The sequence below is a fragment of the Petromyzon marinus genome, chromosome 40 (genome assembly GCF_048934315.1).
Source record: "Petromyzon marinus isolate PM22_M1 ecotype Great Lakes invasive population chromosome 40, UKy_Petmar_22M1.pri1.0, whole genome shotgun sequence".
Taxonomy (NCBI): domain Eukaryota; kingdom Metazoa; phylum Chordata; class Hyperoartia; order Petromyzontiformes; family Petromyzontidae; genus Petromyzon; species Petromyzon marinus.
Window position 1 is genome coordinate 5,131,774 of NC_133706.1, and position 17,980 is coordinate 5,149,753.

A 17,980-nucleotide genomic window follows, 5' to 3' on the forward strand; every position below is an offset into this window, starting at 1 on the left:
ACGGGCATCGGGCGGGGTTGCTCATCCACCGTTTACAGCAGCTGGTCGAAATTCCACGTTCCCATGCTGGGGGCGAGCCTATCCATAGGACAACCACTGCTGCGTTCCGCCACAAAGCGGTACCCATACAGTGTCGCCAAGTCAAACGTATTCCCCGCTAGGACCCGATCAGCGCGGCTAAGATGCTCGCAGTAATGGATAAAAGGGTAAATATCCATCGCTGGGCCGTTTGGAAGTGGCAGGCCTCGTGTGGCTGCGGGCCTGATCAGACTTGCAGCCTGTACACAGAGACATTTAGGAGTTGTGAGATTTCAAAGGGAGAGAGATATCGACGAGTGACACGAATCGTCTTTTGTTCACGGAAGCTTTACTGTGCTTCGGCTGCCCGCTTTTTAGGACAGGGTGCTGCCACGGGTTTGTCCCGCCAATCCCTGCTGAGCATTGTTTGGGCCGGAGAGGGAACCGGAAGCATCCCTGGAGGAAACCCAACATATTGCTGATCCACCAACCCCCCACCTCCATCTCGCAGCATTGCAGGCGCGCGCCGCCACGCCTGCCGATTGGAAACCCTCTAATTATTGCCACGACAGCTAACACCACATCATCAACTTGGTATAATTGGTATCGGTGCCATTCGTCGCGCGAAGGCTACATCGTCAGGAAGGAAGGCGCCGCTGTTTCACAGATGAGTGCAGTCTGCCGGTAGAGGGGCGACGTTGCTGCGTGCGGTAGCTTTTTCCAACGTTTTATCTTTCAAACTCGGGATCTCTCGCGCCCGCCGCGAAGGACCCTGTGACCCGAGCGAACACCCTCCGCGGACGTACGGCTCGACGCATTTTTTATTACCGGCGGCACCTTTGAAATGCAGCCATCCCGGTGGTGTGTGGGCGGGGGGCGCAGGAGGGGGGGGTGTGCGGGTAGAGGGGGGGGGGGCCGGGGGTGGATCCGGGCGACGTGAGGGAGGGGGGCCGCCACGCGACGGACCGCACTATCGCTAGAGACGTTGTCGCAATCTGGTCGCGAGCAATTCGGGCAGCGGGCAGCGCATAAAGAGAGCAAGGCCGTGGAGCACGCAGGGTCTGAGCTGAGCTGCAGCGAAGCTCGCACGCGAAGCTCTGGGCCGGCCACAGGGAAGTAGCCAGCGGCGTGATTGGTCAGCCGTGGTGAGGCGCATTAATCACAGGCGGCTTCATCTTGCAGTGCCAGCCTGGGCGCAGCGCCACGTACGAAAGCAAAAACAATCAGATTTTTTTTTTTCTCAAATCGAACGCAGATTATTTAATGCAGAGAATTAACACGGATTGTAAGAGCCCACAGCCCTTTGTCAAATCAGTCACGACTGGTTCGGATGTCACTCGACACCAACGCGAACAGTGCACGGGAATCGAACTCAGGTTGCCGAGTTATCCGTGCAAGTTACACACGAAAATAATCATAACTCAGCTATGGAAAACGACGACGTCATAAAATCGCCACGTCGTCAATTACTCCGGAGATTTTTTTTTTTTTACACTTACAAACCAATAATTGAATGGACAACCGCTAGCGTATTTACAATTCGAATTTGTGACAAAAAAGTTTGTCGGGAACATAAATTAATATGATAATTGAAACAATCCATGACAATCATGATGTAAGGGTATTTAGACGATACGATTGTCACGCATCTTCTTTTCGTACGATGTATCACAGTCCTGGTGGAGAGTTAATGACGTAAGGTGATGAGGTAAATTTGTACATTTTAAAAGAATTATGAAAATAAACGATCGTCAGCTTGATATTTCAGCAGCAGTCAGCTCAGCGAGTACTCACCCAGGGTCTGAATCTCTTGCGACCAGCTAAAGTTCCCCGATTGGCTGAGCCTCGGGGAGGAGTCTGATGTTGGGGGTCACGTGACAGATCATGCGGCGGGGTCATGTGACACGGAGGGGAAAAACGTCACACGTTAAGGCGGGATGAGTCTGCGAGCGCGTGGCGAAGGGGAAAATAAAAACAAAAAAAACAACGAATGGAAATACGCTTAAAATGAAATGCACGGAACTGCAAATCGTTGCCATGCGATTCTGCCACGACGCGATGAACAATGAGGACAACGCAGCAGACGTCCGAGGACAACACGCGTTCGGGCTGCGCGACACTCACAAGCAAGACATGCGCTTTGCACCAAGCGGGGCTTAATTTCTCACTCGATATTTTCTGGGAGTTCGACGGACTGGAGCAGGTGGTCCGTGCAATAGCGGTCACTGCCATAGCGAGAGTTATGCTGGGTGTGGTGTGGCCGGTGTTTGCGAATATTTTTCAGGTAACCGAATCAGACAGATCCGGCTGAAATTAAGCCCCACTTTACGTAGAACCTACCGTGGTGTTAACCATTCGCAGCACGCGCTCTCGCAAACACACGCACACAGCGTTCGGTGGACAACGCAGCGCAATGTCCGCACACCGTGTGTGGAAACGCACGCCGATGGCAGTACGGATGTGGCGAATCACATAGGTCAAAGTTCGAGTCGAGGTAAAACAAGCAATGGGCGGAACTCATCCACACGGACAGGCATGGGGGGGGGGGGGGAATGGGTGTGAATTCCACATTCCAATGGCAGGAGTCGGTGTCCCTACAATGACAAGGCAAGCCCGTTGCGGAGGACGATGGTGAATGGACGCTAACCGCTAACAGGTCACGTGAGACGGGAGATCCCCGTCCGTTTCCCCGGTGCAACCACACCGTTGCCTGCGGTGTTGAGGCGGTGGGAAGGGGGGGTGGGGGCACGAGCCGGCGGCGCCCGCGTACTACGTCCCGCGCCCGTCTCTCACGGCGCTGTGAATCGCCGCTCACCAACCCCACCCCCCCCCGCCGCTCCCCGGTACCTGAGGACTTGGAGGAGCGAGCGGAGGAGGAGGCATAGGAGGCGGCGCTGACGCCGCCGTTCTGCTGGCTGCTCTCCTGAAGGTCGCAGGGCGCGAACACGGGCTTGGGCTTGAACTCTCGCCTCGGCCGATCCGACGTCTCGCTTATCCTGCGCCACGGGTCGCCGGCGGCACGCACCGGGGGGAGGGGGTCACACGGCGCCCGCAACCGCCGTGAGGGCACTTCGAGGGTTAAGCCGTGCGAGAGAGACGTCGAGTTCCGGAAAATGAGAATAGCGAAGTGGCGTTAGGCCGTTCTCAAGAGTCCTTCACAGTTGAGCCGCACTCCGAAATGTGAAAGTTAACGAAGCGTTGTTTGTTAACCCTTTCCCCGTTCCGATGACGTACGTCTAGGTCGTCGGTTTATCTTCCGGTTCCGTTCCGACGACTTAAATCGTCAAAACGAAACCGGAAGAAAAACTAAAATAAAATAACGTTATCGGAACAGAGGCTCCTTCAAAGCCGTGCGGGAGGGCGTGTGGCACAGTTTGGCGTCAGCTATCGTAGAGTACGGTCGTGTCGCTACGGTTCTCTGCGTTGAGTACAATGTCCTTAAAAAGAATGGCGCTACTGCGCCTTCCTTTAAAAAAAATTAACGTTGAGCCGCTTGCAGACGAGGAAGGGTTCAGTGAATGAAGTTTCCCGGCGATTCCCCTGCTAGGCACGCACGCACGTTCGTCCCCACGGTGTTGTGATGCCTTCGTTCGTGGAGCGTAGGATTCCCGAGGACCGGACGTCGCATTCACATCCTCGTCGCTTTGCAGCGAGACGCGGCGTCCCTGAAGCAGTGGCGGCCGGTAGTCTCTCAACTGCGGCTCTGCAACCGACGGATCATTGATACGGCCACCCGAGTTCGATTCCTGGTCAAGGCTACCATCAGTGGCGAGCGATGTCTGAACTGCTCCTGCCACACGTATGCATGCGTGCATGTTGAACATCTTTCGCACCGTACGTAGCCAACCGTGTTAATCGGCAAACGCGCGCTGACCTCTGCGGTGGCCTCGTGCCATTCGAAAGGTGCCGACACCAAATGGACGCGTGGTTTGGTTTAAAGGGGCAGCAGGGGGGCGGGGGAGGAGGGAGGATGGGAGGAAGGGGGTATGGGGGGGGTGGGGGGAGGAGGGATGTAGGGGGGTGGAGGGATGAAGGGGGTATGGGGGGGTGGGGGGAGGAGAGATGTAGGGGGGTGGGGGGCTGGGGGAGTGGGAGTAGGGGGGGGGGGGCGTCACCGGCGCTGCAGCTTCTGGTGGAGCTGCACGAGGATGACGGCTGACTGCTGGTGGTACTCCAGCTGAGCCTCCACCAGCGCCGCCAGCTGGCTCACCTGCTCCACCTGCTCCACACACAAAGGACAAAGACCCCCCGTGTAGCCTTCACAGACTGTTGGGGCGAGTGTCGTTAAGCGAGCAGCACCTGCGAAGGACGGCACGGCACACGAGGGGGTGGGTGGCCAGCACCAGGCCCGACCGCCTTTGTCTCCCCCAGTGGCGATGTTTACACACCGTACCAGGTACTCGTTTGAGGCTGAGTCGACCTAGGGGAGGCCCTGTACCGGTTCAGATAATCGTCACCGGTGTCGGCCGTGAGCGGGAATCGAACTCGGGTCGCCGGGTTCGTAGCGCAGCGTAGCGCTAACCGATACACCACCGCTCCCCACACACACACAGACACACACCGACACACACACAGACACACACACACAGCGCGCTAACCGCTACGCTGGCGCTCGCCACACACGCACTCACACACAGGCACACACACACAGACACACACACACAGCGCGCTAACCGCTACGCTGGCGCTCGCCACACACGCACTCACGCACAGACACACACACACAGCGCGCTAACCGCTACGCTGGCGCTAGCCACACACGCACTCACACACAGGCACACCTAAACGTACACAGTGCACGCACACACGCATGCACTGCGTTACGAACCTGGCAAGCTTGAGCTGCCTTCCCGCTCATGGAACAACATTGCTGATGAATATCTGAACCGGTTCTGGGCCTCCCCTAGGTCGACTCAGCCCAGTATGTAAATAACGGCACTCGGGAGACAAAAGCAGGCGGGGGTGGTGCCGGCCACACCAACCCGACCGTGCGACGTCGCAGCCTTCACAGCTGCTCACCATCAGCAGTTTCCACAACAGCCTTCGTCGCCTGTAGGGGGGCAGGGTCTGCTATCTCCATTGAAGAGTGCTGTCGTCATTCAGGATGCGTCTGTCTGCGAGTCAGATCGTCGTGTCTGTGTAATGTACTTTTGTTACCCGTAGCCCTCCGCCACCCGGCAGAGCCCAATCAAATCCGGTTGTCACGTCCTGGGCAGATACGCCAACCGAGACCGGCTCGTCAGCTAAAAAAACCGGAGCAATGTTGAAGGGCGAAGCAAGAGTTTGACGCGTTTTTTTTTTTTTTTTCCCCACGCGACGTTTTTCGCTGGAGGTCGCACCCACGGCATCGTCGGCCGTTGGCGGCAGCTCGACCGCGCCGCGTAAGCGCCGAGGATGCCACGGACCCACGGACGGCAGCGACGCCGCTCGGGGACCGGGGGACAAATACAAAATTTGGCGTGAAACTCGTGGAGCGCAAGGCTGGCGACGGAGTGGGCATCTCGAGGGGAAAGTAGGTCATCCTCAAACGTGTTCCAGAGATCCAGCTCTGCAGGGGGGGCGACTCTCCCCCAGGGCGGGACGGAGAGTCCTGAGTGCGAAGTAGTGGCATTGATCGCACTTGACAAACGTGATGATGGCTGATGGCTGCTGCTGCTGCTGCTGAAGGGGGAAGCAAAATTCGAATTCATCTTTGATGGAGGAAAAAAAAAAAAATCCGTTATTAAATTATAAGAAACGTCGTCGGCTTGCACTCTTCACAGACTGTGGTTGTTGCTGTAAATAATGAAGATTCCACATTACTGTGGCAGGGATCAGTCCATCCATTGCATGATCATGGTTGGCTTCAGAAAAAAACCCCCATCATATTATTAACTCAAAAGGCTACGAGGGATTGGTTTGGACCCCGGTTCCCTGCTCAAATCAGCATCTAGGTGGCACTCATCTAGATGAGCCAGTGATGGAAATTCCACAATCCCATGGCAGGGGCGAGGCTTTACATAGAACAACCGCTCGCTGTACCGCTGTGCAACCCGGGCCGGATAAACGACTGCAGTCGTTGGCATTTCCAACAGCACCGCTCAGCGGCCAGATCGTTTACGCCTAACGAATGGGACAGTGGCCATCAGTACGGCTTTGAGAATTGCTTTTTGTGTTTAGTTTGCTGTCCTTCCCCCCCCGCACCTCCGATTCGCACGGTTGGCTACGTACGGTGTGAAAGAAGATTCAACATACACAGGTACATGGTGGGACTATCCCCTGCCACGGTAATGTGGAATTTCGCCCAGAGACTACCAAATGAGAGGTGTGCTGCTCGCCCCCCCCCCCCCCCCCAATTGCGCGAGCGAGCAGAGAGAGACTCGCGCGACTTTGATCGCGTGTTGACGGCGGCGTGAGCGGTCGTTTGTTGTTTTTTTTTTTCACGGTGGATTTTTCCACTTCGTGCCACGGCATCGGAGCTGTGGCACGGGGGACGCACTGGACTCGTGCTGGCCGGAACGTCGTGTAATAGACGTGCGGAGGAGGGGCAGGTCATAGCTTCACGCGGACATGGCCGAGACAGAGCCACAAAACCCGTGACGGGGATAACTTCACAATGGACAGGAGGCTCAGTCGGTCATTCATTTCAGAAAGCCAACTGCCCACGATTAAACCAGATGCACACAAGCGCAGCGAGTTAACGGACTCAACCCAGTCGCTATTTTGTTTGCGTGTTTTCCAGACATAAGAGACCCTTCCCTGTTATTTTGCAACCTATATTATATATTCTAATTTGGATTCATGTAGCATATGAATAGAATACGATGTGGATATCCACTGAATAGTCCGGCTTTCCAGTTTGTCTTTTCGAAAATTGCAGAGATTAGACGGTGCAGCGTGGCCGAGAGGTCGGAGCGTTGAACCGGCACCGCTGACGACAGGCTGCTCCCTGTGATTAAACCGGGTTGGTTCTCAAGTGTGGTGGAGTTGATGCTCTCTGCCCAGTCATAAATAACGTGATGTTAAAAAATAACGCCACGTTAAATTTGGTTCGGCACAGAATTTGGTTAAATTCCAGGTCTGCGAATTAAAAAGTAGTTCTATGGTATCCGCTTCCACGGGTCATTCTCTAACACTGCTTAGCGAGAGACCCAAATTAATACTTGGTATCATGACGTTGGGCGCATGGGATAAAATTTGATGGGAAAAATACACGAAAAACAAACTGGAGCGTCTCGCATCTTCATGCAGAAACTCAGAGAAGTCGCAACGAGGCGGCCAAGGAAGTTTCGTGTCCGGCCGTTAAATGTTTACGTTGAAATATTTGACGTGAATATTTTACACGCCTCCATTTACCCAACAGTTTCGCAGCGAAAGGATGCGACGTTAACAGCGGGGGGCGGTGGAAACACCCAGAAGAGCGTGCCGTAAATTGTCATTTGGCGAAGGCCGAAATTGTGTCTCGCTTCGTGCAAATTGGATTTGTGTTCCTGCGTCGGGCCCCATCTCTTCCCCGGGACGATTACCATAACACAACCATCTCGTCGCCACTCCCGCCACTTACCTCAGCCGTCACCACCACCACCACCACCAGACCGTGCCTCGCCTCCCCCCGTGCCACATTAACCCGTCTCTACCTTGTTCCTCGCGTTCATCCGCGCGACCTTAATCGCTCACGGTGCACCTCTCCCTTCGTCATCATTCTTTGTCCTTCCATACCCCCAAACCTTGCGTTTATTCCTACGCGGTGGCGGTGGCGCCACTTCTTCTTTTTCAGAATTAAGTTGGATTCTCGCTTAAAAATCGGAGATCTATTATTCCCCTTGTCGCCAACAGTATTCCCATTGGGGAAGGCGATGTTTGGCCCAGCGATTTCGCGGTTAGAATCCGGCAGGCCGTTCTGGTTAACACCGCGGGCGCATTAAGAGATCCCGTGACACCATTGGAAAGTTGCGGGACCGTTGCGTGCCGACATTACACACACAGTTTTTGCCGCAAATGAACCACAATAACTTGATGATCTCGTCAAACCGTCACGCAAACTCCGGTCATTCTCGCAGCGGCTTTTGGCGAGCCATCGAACAAGGACGGTCACCATGAAGGGCATATGGGAGGGCGTGTGGCAAAAATTTGGCGCCAGCTATCCTCGAGTGCGGTCGTGTCGCTACGGTTCTCTGCGGTGGGTATGATGTCTTGAAAATAACGGCGTTACGCCTCTCTGAATAAAATGAACGCTGAACCGTTCGCGCGTTCTGAGATTCAGCGGTGAACAGGACGCACCCAGCAACTTACAGATGTCTCGGAAGGGGAAAGCGTTAAAAACTGCTACGCCGGGAGATCAATGCAGCGACCCCTGGATCATGTCTATCTGCTATGACGAAGGGCCACTACCCAGGACATCACCTAGTACAGGCACATCCACGATGCAATCCTGAAAACCAGAACGCAAATTGAAAGCACTTAAAACGAAGCATGAAATGGGATGGTGGATCGTAACGTGGTACAGAACCATTGGTGCGAAAAGTAAGTTTATATTATTGATATATGCATTATTATTATTAATTGTTTTTCATACGAAAAATAATTCACACTTGCGTAAAAAAAAATTGTTTCCATCAATACAGTGTGGGGGGAAAAAAAATGAAGAGAGTAGACATGAGAAAGACCGTAGCCTGTCAGGGACACTCACGCTTGGGGGTGCCATCTGGCGCATGAATGTTCGCTGTGGAATGTAAAAATATGTGGGGCTTAGCGGCGAAGTTCGCAACTGTCGAGTACATTACGGCAAGGCACACAGTTCGTAAAACGGGATTGGGTGTCGATAGGTTCAAGAGGTTACGGCGAAAGTCCGTGACGTGAGAGGGCCACGCGGTGGTGTTACTGATGAACGTACCGAGCTCTCCTGCACTGCAAGTCCGGTGTGCTCGCCACGACACCACGGCGGCTGCTTCAGCATCTCCCCCGGTGGACCTTACGATCAAACAATCGTCCGCCTCTCCCTCTTTCTCCCATCGCCACCTCGACGAACCGAGCGCGCGGGGTGGGCGAGGACGCGCGGGGGGGGCGGGGGGGGGGGGCGTACGTACGTCGCTCTCCAGGAGGTTGAACATGCTGCTCTCGGCCACCTCCTTGGACTCCTCAAACTTCTCGGCCGACTGGCGGATGTCCTCCTCCAGGATCTTGCCCTGGCGCTTCTTCTTGTAGTCAAAGTCGAGGCGCCGCCCCTCCAGCTTCTTGAGGTGTTGCTGTGGCGGCGGCAGCAGCGGCGAGCCGAGAGAATCGCGACGGTCATTGGCGGCGGCATCACAAGGCCGCACGCAAGCCCCTGTGCAGTGGCTACGGCTGCCACGATGTTATTTCTCACGATGCCGCACGCCGCGATGTCAATTTTCACAACGACGATTATCGCGGTATCGGCGTCTATCCATAGAACAAACCGCGGTCGACTTCCAAACAAAGTGGTACTCAGTTTTATTGACCCTCGAGGGATGATTGGCCGAGTTAACCCCCCGCCTCCATACCAACCAGGAATTAGAATTCTCAACTGGTGGATATCAGAACCAGCCCTGGGGCCTCCTCCCCTCGGTTGACTCGGCCTTAAAAATGAGCAACTGGTGCGGTGTGTAAACATCGCCACTCGGGAGACAAAGGCGGCCGGGCACGGTGTTGGTCACCCCAACCCCCTCGTGCGACCGTGCCGGCCGTCGTACGGCGCTACTCGCCAAACGGCGCTTGCCCCTCAGAGTCCGTGAAGGCCACACGCACGGAGGGGGACCTTTGACTGCGCGAGCGCCGGCGACGGACGACTCGCGGACCCGCGCTCACCCCGATCTCCCTGAGCTCCTTCTCCTGCAAGCCCTGCAGGGGGTCGATGAAGTTCTGCTTGACGCCGATGTCCAGGCCGTCCTTCACCTCCGCCATCTCCTTGTAGGACTCGCCCACGTCCACAAGGGCCTGGCCTGGAGGCCGGTCGGCGGAGGGGCGGAGAAGCGCGATGGGTTTGTGGGTGGGTTAGGGTGAAAGGAAAGCCCGCTCGCTTTCGGCTCAAACTAAACACACGCGGTTGTCATACGATCCACGCAACGTTTGGATTTACCCACCCATCGTTCCGTCTCTTTCGTTCCATGCCCGAGTGCTCGCCGTGCTCAATCGGGGAACCGTGTCAACCCTGGCCTGCTGCACTTTGAACGGTGGCGCCGTTTGTTGCTGGCCGCTGAGTGGGCTTTTGGGCCCTTGGGCACGCTGCTCAGCAACTGTGGTTTGTGCGTCCATGCTCTAAATTTATTAAAGAGTGACTTGCTTAACATTTCTATCTTACTCCAGTAATCCCTTCTTTGTAAGATTAATGTGACTCGCTGACCCGCCACTACCGGACATCTGTGAAAAAGAGCTTCACAGCTCATTGGATTTACTCGTACTGCGAGATCGCTCGGCATGCCAATTTTGCTCGCGCTGCGACGTCTAGCAGAGATAAGCGAGTAGGCAGGTTCAGCCGCAGGGAAGAGAGAGACACGTTGCTCGATCATGTGTTTCCGGTCGTCTCGCACTTTGGTCCTTAAGGTGGCAGCTTCTTTAGGAACCGCATATTGAGATTGCCGCGTAAGTGACGTTGGTGTACAAATGACATTGCGATGCTGCCGTGCGAGCGGCGTTGCCGTGCGAGCGGCGTTGCCGTGCGAGCGGCGCCGCCATGTGAGGGCTCGACAGGCCAAACCTACGCGGCAGTGATAGAGATACACGCGGCCACGCCGCCATTGCAGCTGGGGAAGACGAGAGATCGCCCCGGCTCGCGACGGGGACGTGTGGCGGCGCGCGACGGCAGGGTCCCTACCAAAGTTGGACTCCTCGCCCAGGTCCTGGCCGTACTTCACCATGCACTCCCCGAGCGTGCCCTCCGGCTGCGGGTATCCCGTGGACTTGACCTGGCCGCGGATCTTGGACATGGTGTTCAGCATCCCGAGCTTGGCGCGCGACGCTGAGGCAAGAGAGAGAGAGAGAGAGCGCCGGACGGGACGTGGAAAACAACTCGGCATCTCTTTTCTTGCCAGTATCAAACATACCAGTAGGTTTCACCCTTTCTGCCAATAAAACGGCAGGTGCTTAAGATGTGCAAACACCAAACAGATCCCTAACATTTAAAGGCATCAAGTCCGCATTAACCACACGGTACTTGTGGCAAAACAAGCGAACAAACACGCTCCGATTATAATTTAAGTATTGTCTTTGAATCTGATTGGCCTACACCAGAGGCAAGCCTTCTTGATGGCCTTGCCTCTGCATCAGTGTTAGACGACCAGAGAACAACACCAAAAGGTCAAGTCAGAGCGAGGCATCGGCAACAACAGCTGCCATTCGCCACTAAGTGGCGTGACCACACCGCTCGTGCAGGCTAGGTGCACTTGGAGGTCACGTGAAGCGTCGAAGGCTCGCTGGCAGGTGGTCACGGGACAGACCCGATTAGCACGGTTGGCTACGTACGGTGAGAAAGAAGTTCAACATAAATACACGATGGGTTGACTAAGATAGCTGGCAGATGCACCGACCCTGCTGACCACTGTACCACCGCGATGAGTTTAATCCACCCGGTGCTCTGCCTGTTGTGAGCGGTGTTGTTGGAGGGCTACTGCCTCGATACGCACGCACGCACACACACACACATGAGAAATGTGTCCAGGGGGCCTAGATGCGACATTTCTGGTGATCCGAATATATTTCAAATTTCACATCAGCCCAAAAGTATGCCATCCACAGAAATGGGCTCCCTCAACAATGGGGAAGTGCCGGGGCCGCCGTATCGTTAATGAACATGTCGGCGTTGAGTCACGCGCGTTAAATTTAAACCCCGTATTTATTGAGCGCCGCGTGTAATGTGCATTATTAAGGCCTCGTGTTGGCTTTAATGGCACGCTGCTGCTGCAGCACAGCCACGACCGGTGAGAGAGATGCGAGGCGTTTTATTGCCACGTCGGGGAAACGTTCCCCGCTCGTTCAACCGTCTGACTTGCGCACCCTTAACGAGCGGCGGGCGCAGGCGGTTAGCGCTGCACTGCACTGCAAAGCCGGCGACAAGGGTTCGATTCCCGCTCATGACCAATCACCGCGCGCTTTGAGATGCGCTTCTGCGGCCGTCTGGAATGCTCTTCCTTCCAATGTTAGAAAGCCACTGGAGCTCTGGTACTTTTAAATCATCGAGATTGAAAACTAAATTCTTTAGAACTACTTGCTGTGTTTAGTTTGTTGTCCTTCCCCCACACCTCCGATTAGCAAGGTTGGCTAAGTACGGTGTAAAAGAAATTCAACATACATACGTAACAGTGGCGAATATGTAAACCGGTCCTGGGCATCCCCTAGGTCGACTCTACCATAAATGAGTACCTGGTGCGGTGTGCAAACATCAGCACTGCGGAGACAAAGGCGGCCAGGCGTGGTGCTGGCCACTCACTCGATCGTGTGTCGTGCTGTACTGGCCTTAATAGGTGGCCGCTGACAGCACTTGCCCCAACAGTCTACTAAAGGTTACATCTTTGTCGATGTGCAAATTGTCTTGTGTTTAATTCACTACATCTGTCGAGCGATTGGACCTGTCCTGTGGCATTTCTCAGTTCGGCTCCTGCACCCAATGCATTCGTATCGCTCCTTGCACAAGCAGCCACATTCGTACACTTCAAGAATAGAGGTGGGAAAGGTGACAGGTCAAAGTCGTGGTTATTTCTTGCTCGGACGAGCGTTGAGGTGGTGCGAATGTCTCATTTACAGCGTTGAGCCGGTGGTGGTAATTGACATTCTTATGGCAGGGGCAAGTCTATCCATAGGACAAGCCGTACTCATTGGCAATAATAATAGGAATAAATGTGGAAAAGGGAAAGGCGCAGCGCTGCAATTACTCCCCGACGCCACTGTTGGCAAAAAGGGGCTCCAAAGGCGCTCCAGTGAGGCCCTCTTCTGAAGGGTTATTTTTGCCCTTCTCTTCCACGCTGGCCAGACGTGAGAATACCCACACCTCACCGCACCGCACGCGACCTGCCGATCGACTAACCGTGCTGCGGCCGTTCATACCGCTGGGTGGACAGCGGCGGTGGGAGATTTAAGAACCTCGCAGCAGCGTCGTTCCAACCGCCGCGTCGTAAAGTGGACCCTGAACACACTCGGGCCTCGACGACGATCGATCTCTCGCCGGCCCGCACCGACCCAGCGCGGTGAAGTACGGTCAAATAACACTCCACCGCTGTCCGCACGGGCACTGGGGAGCCCCTCGTCCAGCAATGCGTTGACAGCACGGGCCGTGAAAAACACCGCGCGCATACGCACTTTTGCAGGCCCGTTAGAAACTTTGGACAGATGGCGATGGCGAGCAATATTCGTTTGTCACTGACTGCTCTTGCAGTAAATGGCCTCTACTTAAGGACCGTTAACATGTTTGTGTACACGCGCCATTGCCCGTTCGCTACCTTAGAGCTAATCGGCAGCCCGGACACCCTTTCAAACGAGATGTTCCATCGCAAGAGGGGATTATCCCGGTAAAATATTGTAATAAAACAAAAATGTGTTGATTCATCCATCCATCTGCAGGCCCACCCAGCTGTGTGCAGAGGGACCGATTTAACAACCCAGATGTCAGGCTTGCAGGTCGCATTGCATTTCGAAGATTTGCGTCCTTTTCCCGTGATATACACAACAAGAAAACAAATTTCGTCAGGACGTGGCTGGGTGGCTTAGAGGTCAGAGGTCAGAGCGATGAGCCGGCACCACTCAGAGCCTGGGTTCGAATCCAGGTTTCAGCCGCTGCCTACTGTGCGATTAAAGCGGCTTCCCGAGCGTAGCGGGCGGGTCGATGGCCTCTCATTACGGTCACCAAAAAAAAAAAGAAACACTTCACAACGAATTCGTTTTTATTATTATTAATTTGGCTAAATGTCCACCGTGAGAATGAAAAACAAAGTGGTTCTGGCTTCCTTTTATTAGGTCTTTAGGTAAAGTCACGTAGATGGGTTCTTTAAAAGTCATGTAAATAGGTCATTTGAACCCTATCTACGTGACTTTACCGAAATATCTAAGAATATGAATTCCTGCAGTCACGAAAGCTTTAAGTCAAGATTCGGCTCTGGCTTGTCACACGCGACACTACGTCACCGCCGTGCGTAGGGCCGGTGGGGAAAGCGCCGTGATCATTGCAGGGCCACGCAGATTCCCTCCCCGGAGATACTCGCAGGCGGACGTGGGATTTAAATCGTGGACCCCACACGGACGGAGGCCAACGTGAACAAGACGCCTGCTGCTGCTGCTGCTGGGTAATTCACAGTCGCCTGGCGTTGACGTTCCAGCAGAAGGCCTCGAAGCACGCCAAGACATTCTTGACACTGAACTAATAAGTGTTAGTTATCGCTGCACTAAAAAAAAAATTGCAGTTGTTATTATTGTTACGGTTAAGACAACTTTAAAACATTCTCGAGCACACCCGGGAGGAGAAGACATCAGAGAAGACATCACTTTGCTTTGACCTGGGTGCCTTCACTCTACCATCAGTAGCATCAGCAGTATAATAATCAGCAGCAGCATCAACAGACTAGACTACCTGTTACCACATGAATCTAGCACAGAAATTACAAATGTAACCAGATGGAACAGTTTTCCCGTTCGGCTTAACCAGCAGACAGGCTGCGTTCTACCGCTCAAACTGCCACTGGCTGGGGATCTGGAAGCCTTCAATTTCGCACGAGTATAATTCGCGCTCGTTTGACGGACGCTGAAGGCTGCTTCCAAGGACGTGGGTGTCCAACCCCAGTAATTATGTTTCTTTACAGACGATGAAGCCCAATCCGGACAGCTCCCATTCATATTCAGATTCACGACTCATGCTGCTGTCGCATCGGTGCAACGGATCATTCGATACCCGGACATCGCACCCCCTATTCCCCCTCGAAGACACCGGCGGTGTAACCGTCAACGGCATCAGAACATCGCCGGCAGAACATGGCAATTTGTTGCTAGTACAAGCACACCGGTGTGTTGGAGATCAAAACCATAACATTTACAATCTGAGTACGACGTTTCACCAGTAACGTTGTACTCACATTGTAAATGTCGTGGCTCTGCTATCCAACACACCGGTGTGCTGTACTAGTAACCAACTGGCATGCTCTGTTTACGTGACAAACCTTACTAGTTGGCTGTGTCAGGCGGTGGCGGGTTGAACGACACATTTATATATTTACGTGATCAAACCCCCCAAAAAACCTGTATTATGAGCGTTAACAATGCCGTTGTGTGGCTGTATTGGCGGACGGCAGACAGATTGCTCAGTGTAAACACCAGAAACCAATTACACTAGTGACAGTCAATCTTCGACAGAGATTAGGAGATGCATATTAACACCAAAGGCGGCAGAGGTAAATGAAGCCGCACAGAAGGCACGGTGTCGCCAGTGATGCAGCGTAAATAATATGACGATACTTGCAATTCATTTTGCGCCCACTACGTAACAAAACGTCACAGAGCAGTTTGGTTTCTTTTCGCCTAGGGGACCCCTTAATTACCGCTTGTCCCTGTGTGGAACAACGTTAAGTGGGCCATTAGTCTGCCCGTAGGAGGCCAAGGTGATTGCTGCATGTAATCCCAACAAGTGTAATTTAATTCGAATTTTGGAACTTTGGGCCACGACTCTGGCACACACAACGGCCTACTCTCTGTTCGAACGACGTCACGGGATCTTTAACGTCCACTGTGGAGCAGAGAGCACGCATTTATACGGTCAATAAACCCGCGGTAATAACCAGGGTGGCCCTTCCCGGATCGAACCGCAAAACCTCTGCAACAACAGGTCAAAGCTGGGCCGTGTCACTGCCCAATTGGGAAGCTCTCTGTCGTCGGCACGTGCCCCCCGGTGCAACTGCACCGCTTGCACTCTCGATAGCCAGGCAACTGGGTGTCACCGAGACATCATGCATTGCACCGAGTTGACGTCCATCCTCGTCTGTTCACATACGAGTGCAATGGCCACCCTATTTCCGTTCAATGTTTCTGTAGCTTAATTGCAATCACACGAAATGATCAGTCAAACAAAAAGTCATCCGCACCAGATGTCATAAGCCTATAGGGAATTATTTAACAACGATTCAATTTGGGCAATATTCTTTGATTTTCTCAAGTGGACACGGTTGTTTTCGCACCGATTTCTCTTTGCTTCTTTGCATAACTTTATTATTTTGTGTTGTTCTTGGCGACGCAGATCGCTCTCGCGAACGAGACTCATCCTGGGTCCCTCAAAGTCTCGACCGGTCGCACAAAAATAAACCTAAAACCTGAAGCCAGTTGGGGCTAAGGCCCCTTTTCCCGGCGCGCGAACACAGCGCTCCGGCCCGGCTTGGAATCGTGCCGCTGGCACACGAAGCCGACGAGCCGGGCGTCGGGCAGCGACCGGCGAGTGATCTTGTCGTCGGTCTTGGGCAGCGGGCGCGATGTGAACGCGACGGACGACGGGCGACAATTAGGAGCGGAGGACGTGCACGGACGCCGCCTTCGGAAAGGTGGCGCACGAATCCACGCGAGTGAAATCCGCGTCGAGTCGGAGGCGCCGTCGCCGATCGGCAGGTGCGCCCTGCGTCGCTGAACGCGCGTCTAGGCCCGTAGCGCCTCCTCCTGCGTCATTAATACGTTCAGAAAGGAAAGTGGCCCATCGTCCCGTTGCAGAACCCTTGTAAAAAATATCAAAGACTCTAGAGAGCAATGGCGGAGCCAGGATTTTCAGGTAGAGGGGCAACCCCTCCAGCAATGAAAAATGAAAGACGAGTTGTTAGTGAGTAAGGAGTTGTTAGTAAGGAGTTGTTAGTAAGTAAGGAGTTAGTGAGTAAGGAGTTGTTAGTAAGTAAGGAGTTGTTAGTAAGTAAGGAGTTGTTAGTAAGTAAGGAGTTGTTAGTAAGTAAGGAGTTGTTAGTAAGTGAGGACTTGTCCCTTGCTTTTTATTCGACGCGTGTGTGGCGATGGCACAGCCATCGATCGAGAGTCGAATTGGAACCGCGTTGTGTGATCGGCATCGCGCTCGCTGAAGGTGTTTGCCTTCAGGGAAGTCGTGTGTACTGTATACGCAACTGCGCACAATTCAGTGAGTCACTTATAACTGCTTTGCCGTTACTTATTGCCAATTATGGACTCAGACTATTATCCTATCATCTCATAGAGTCCCTGGCACGTAATAATAATAATATGTTACACTGTGGCAGTGGGGGTCGCAAAATGCCGATTAACTACTAATAAACCCCAATGATCCGATCGCCACTGGCTCCACCAGTCCTAGAGAGACACGGATGCTTTCCTGGATGAACGAACGGCATTCTTCTTGTCGTTGTCATTATCATCGTGACTAACGCCTACCGTTTTGCCTGTTCGGGGAAAAGCGAGGTTCGACGAAATGAGACGCGCTCAGACGGGGGGTGGGGGGGGGGGGGAACTGCTAACCGCGACGTGAAACGGGCTTCCAAGAATCCGGCCTCTCGGAAGCGTCGTCTCGCTACCTCGGCAGTGCCGTGCACAGACTCGTCGCTGTCCGCCACACGCCCTCGGGCGTCGCCTTCACACCTCGGCTCATAATCACCGTCTCCCGTGCGTGCGCGGCGTGCACATCGCGACTAAACCACGAGGATGCCACCGCCGCCGCAGCCGCATCATCGCCGTAGCGCTTGCCGCCCTGGACTTGCAACCGAGTCGTCGCCGGTTCCGTTCAATCTCCCGGCGCGGCAGTTGAAGCGATCATGGGCGGGTTTCTTAATCCCCCGTCCACCGCCAGCAGTATAAATGGGCGACAAGACGGTCCGCCGATGGGCCGGCCGCGCGTGGTGGGATGAAGTGTGGGTACTCGCACTCTTTTGGGCACGAGATGTTAACCGCCTCGCCCGGTACGCAGGAGGTCGTGGGTTCCATCCCGACCCTGACGCCTGCTGCTGCTGTTGCTGTATATTTGGAGTCTGCGGCGTCCCTCTCCCCGTAGTGC

At 54.2% G+C, this 17,980-nt stretch overlaps 1 protein-coding gene across 5 annotated transcripts in view; it reads right to left on the reverse strand.

Annotated features, from left to right (window-relative positions):
* Positions 1-17,980, reverse strand: part of LOC116950856 (endophilin-A3-like) — a 69,371-nt gene that overhangs the window by 4,610 nt on the left and 46,781 nt on the right. For 3 of the 5 annotated variants that reach the window (XM_032968982.2, XM_032968981.2, XM_076073050.1), the window contains exons 4-9: positions 10,829-10,972; positions 9,823-9,956; positions 9,084-9,242; positions 4,134-4,237; positions 2,866-3,014; positions 1,813-1,875 (exon numbers count right to left, since the gene is read on the reverse strand). In XM_032968982.2, coding sequence (XP_032824873.1) covers positions 1,813-1,875; positions 2,866-3,014; positions 4,134-4,237; positions 9,084-9,242; positions 9,823-9,956; positions 10,829-10,972 — 753 coding nt within the window. The remainder of the gene's footprint in view (positions 1-1,812; positions 1,876-2,865; positions 3,015-4,133; positions 4,238-9,083; positions 9,243-9,822; positions 9,957-10,828; positions 10,973-17,980) is intronic. The other 2 variants (XM_032968984.2, XM_032968983.2) reach the window with 1 other exon arrangement.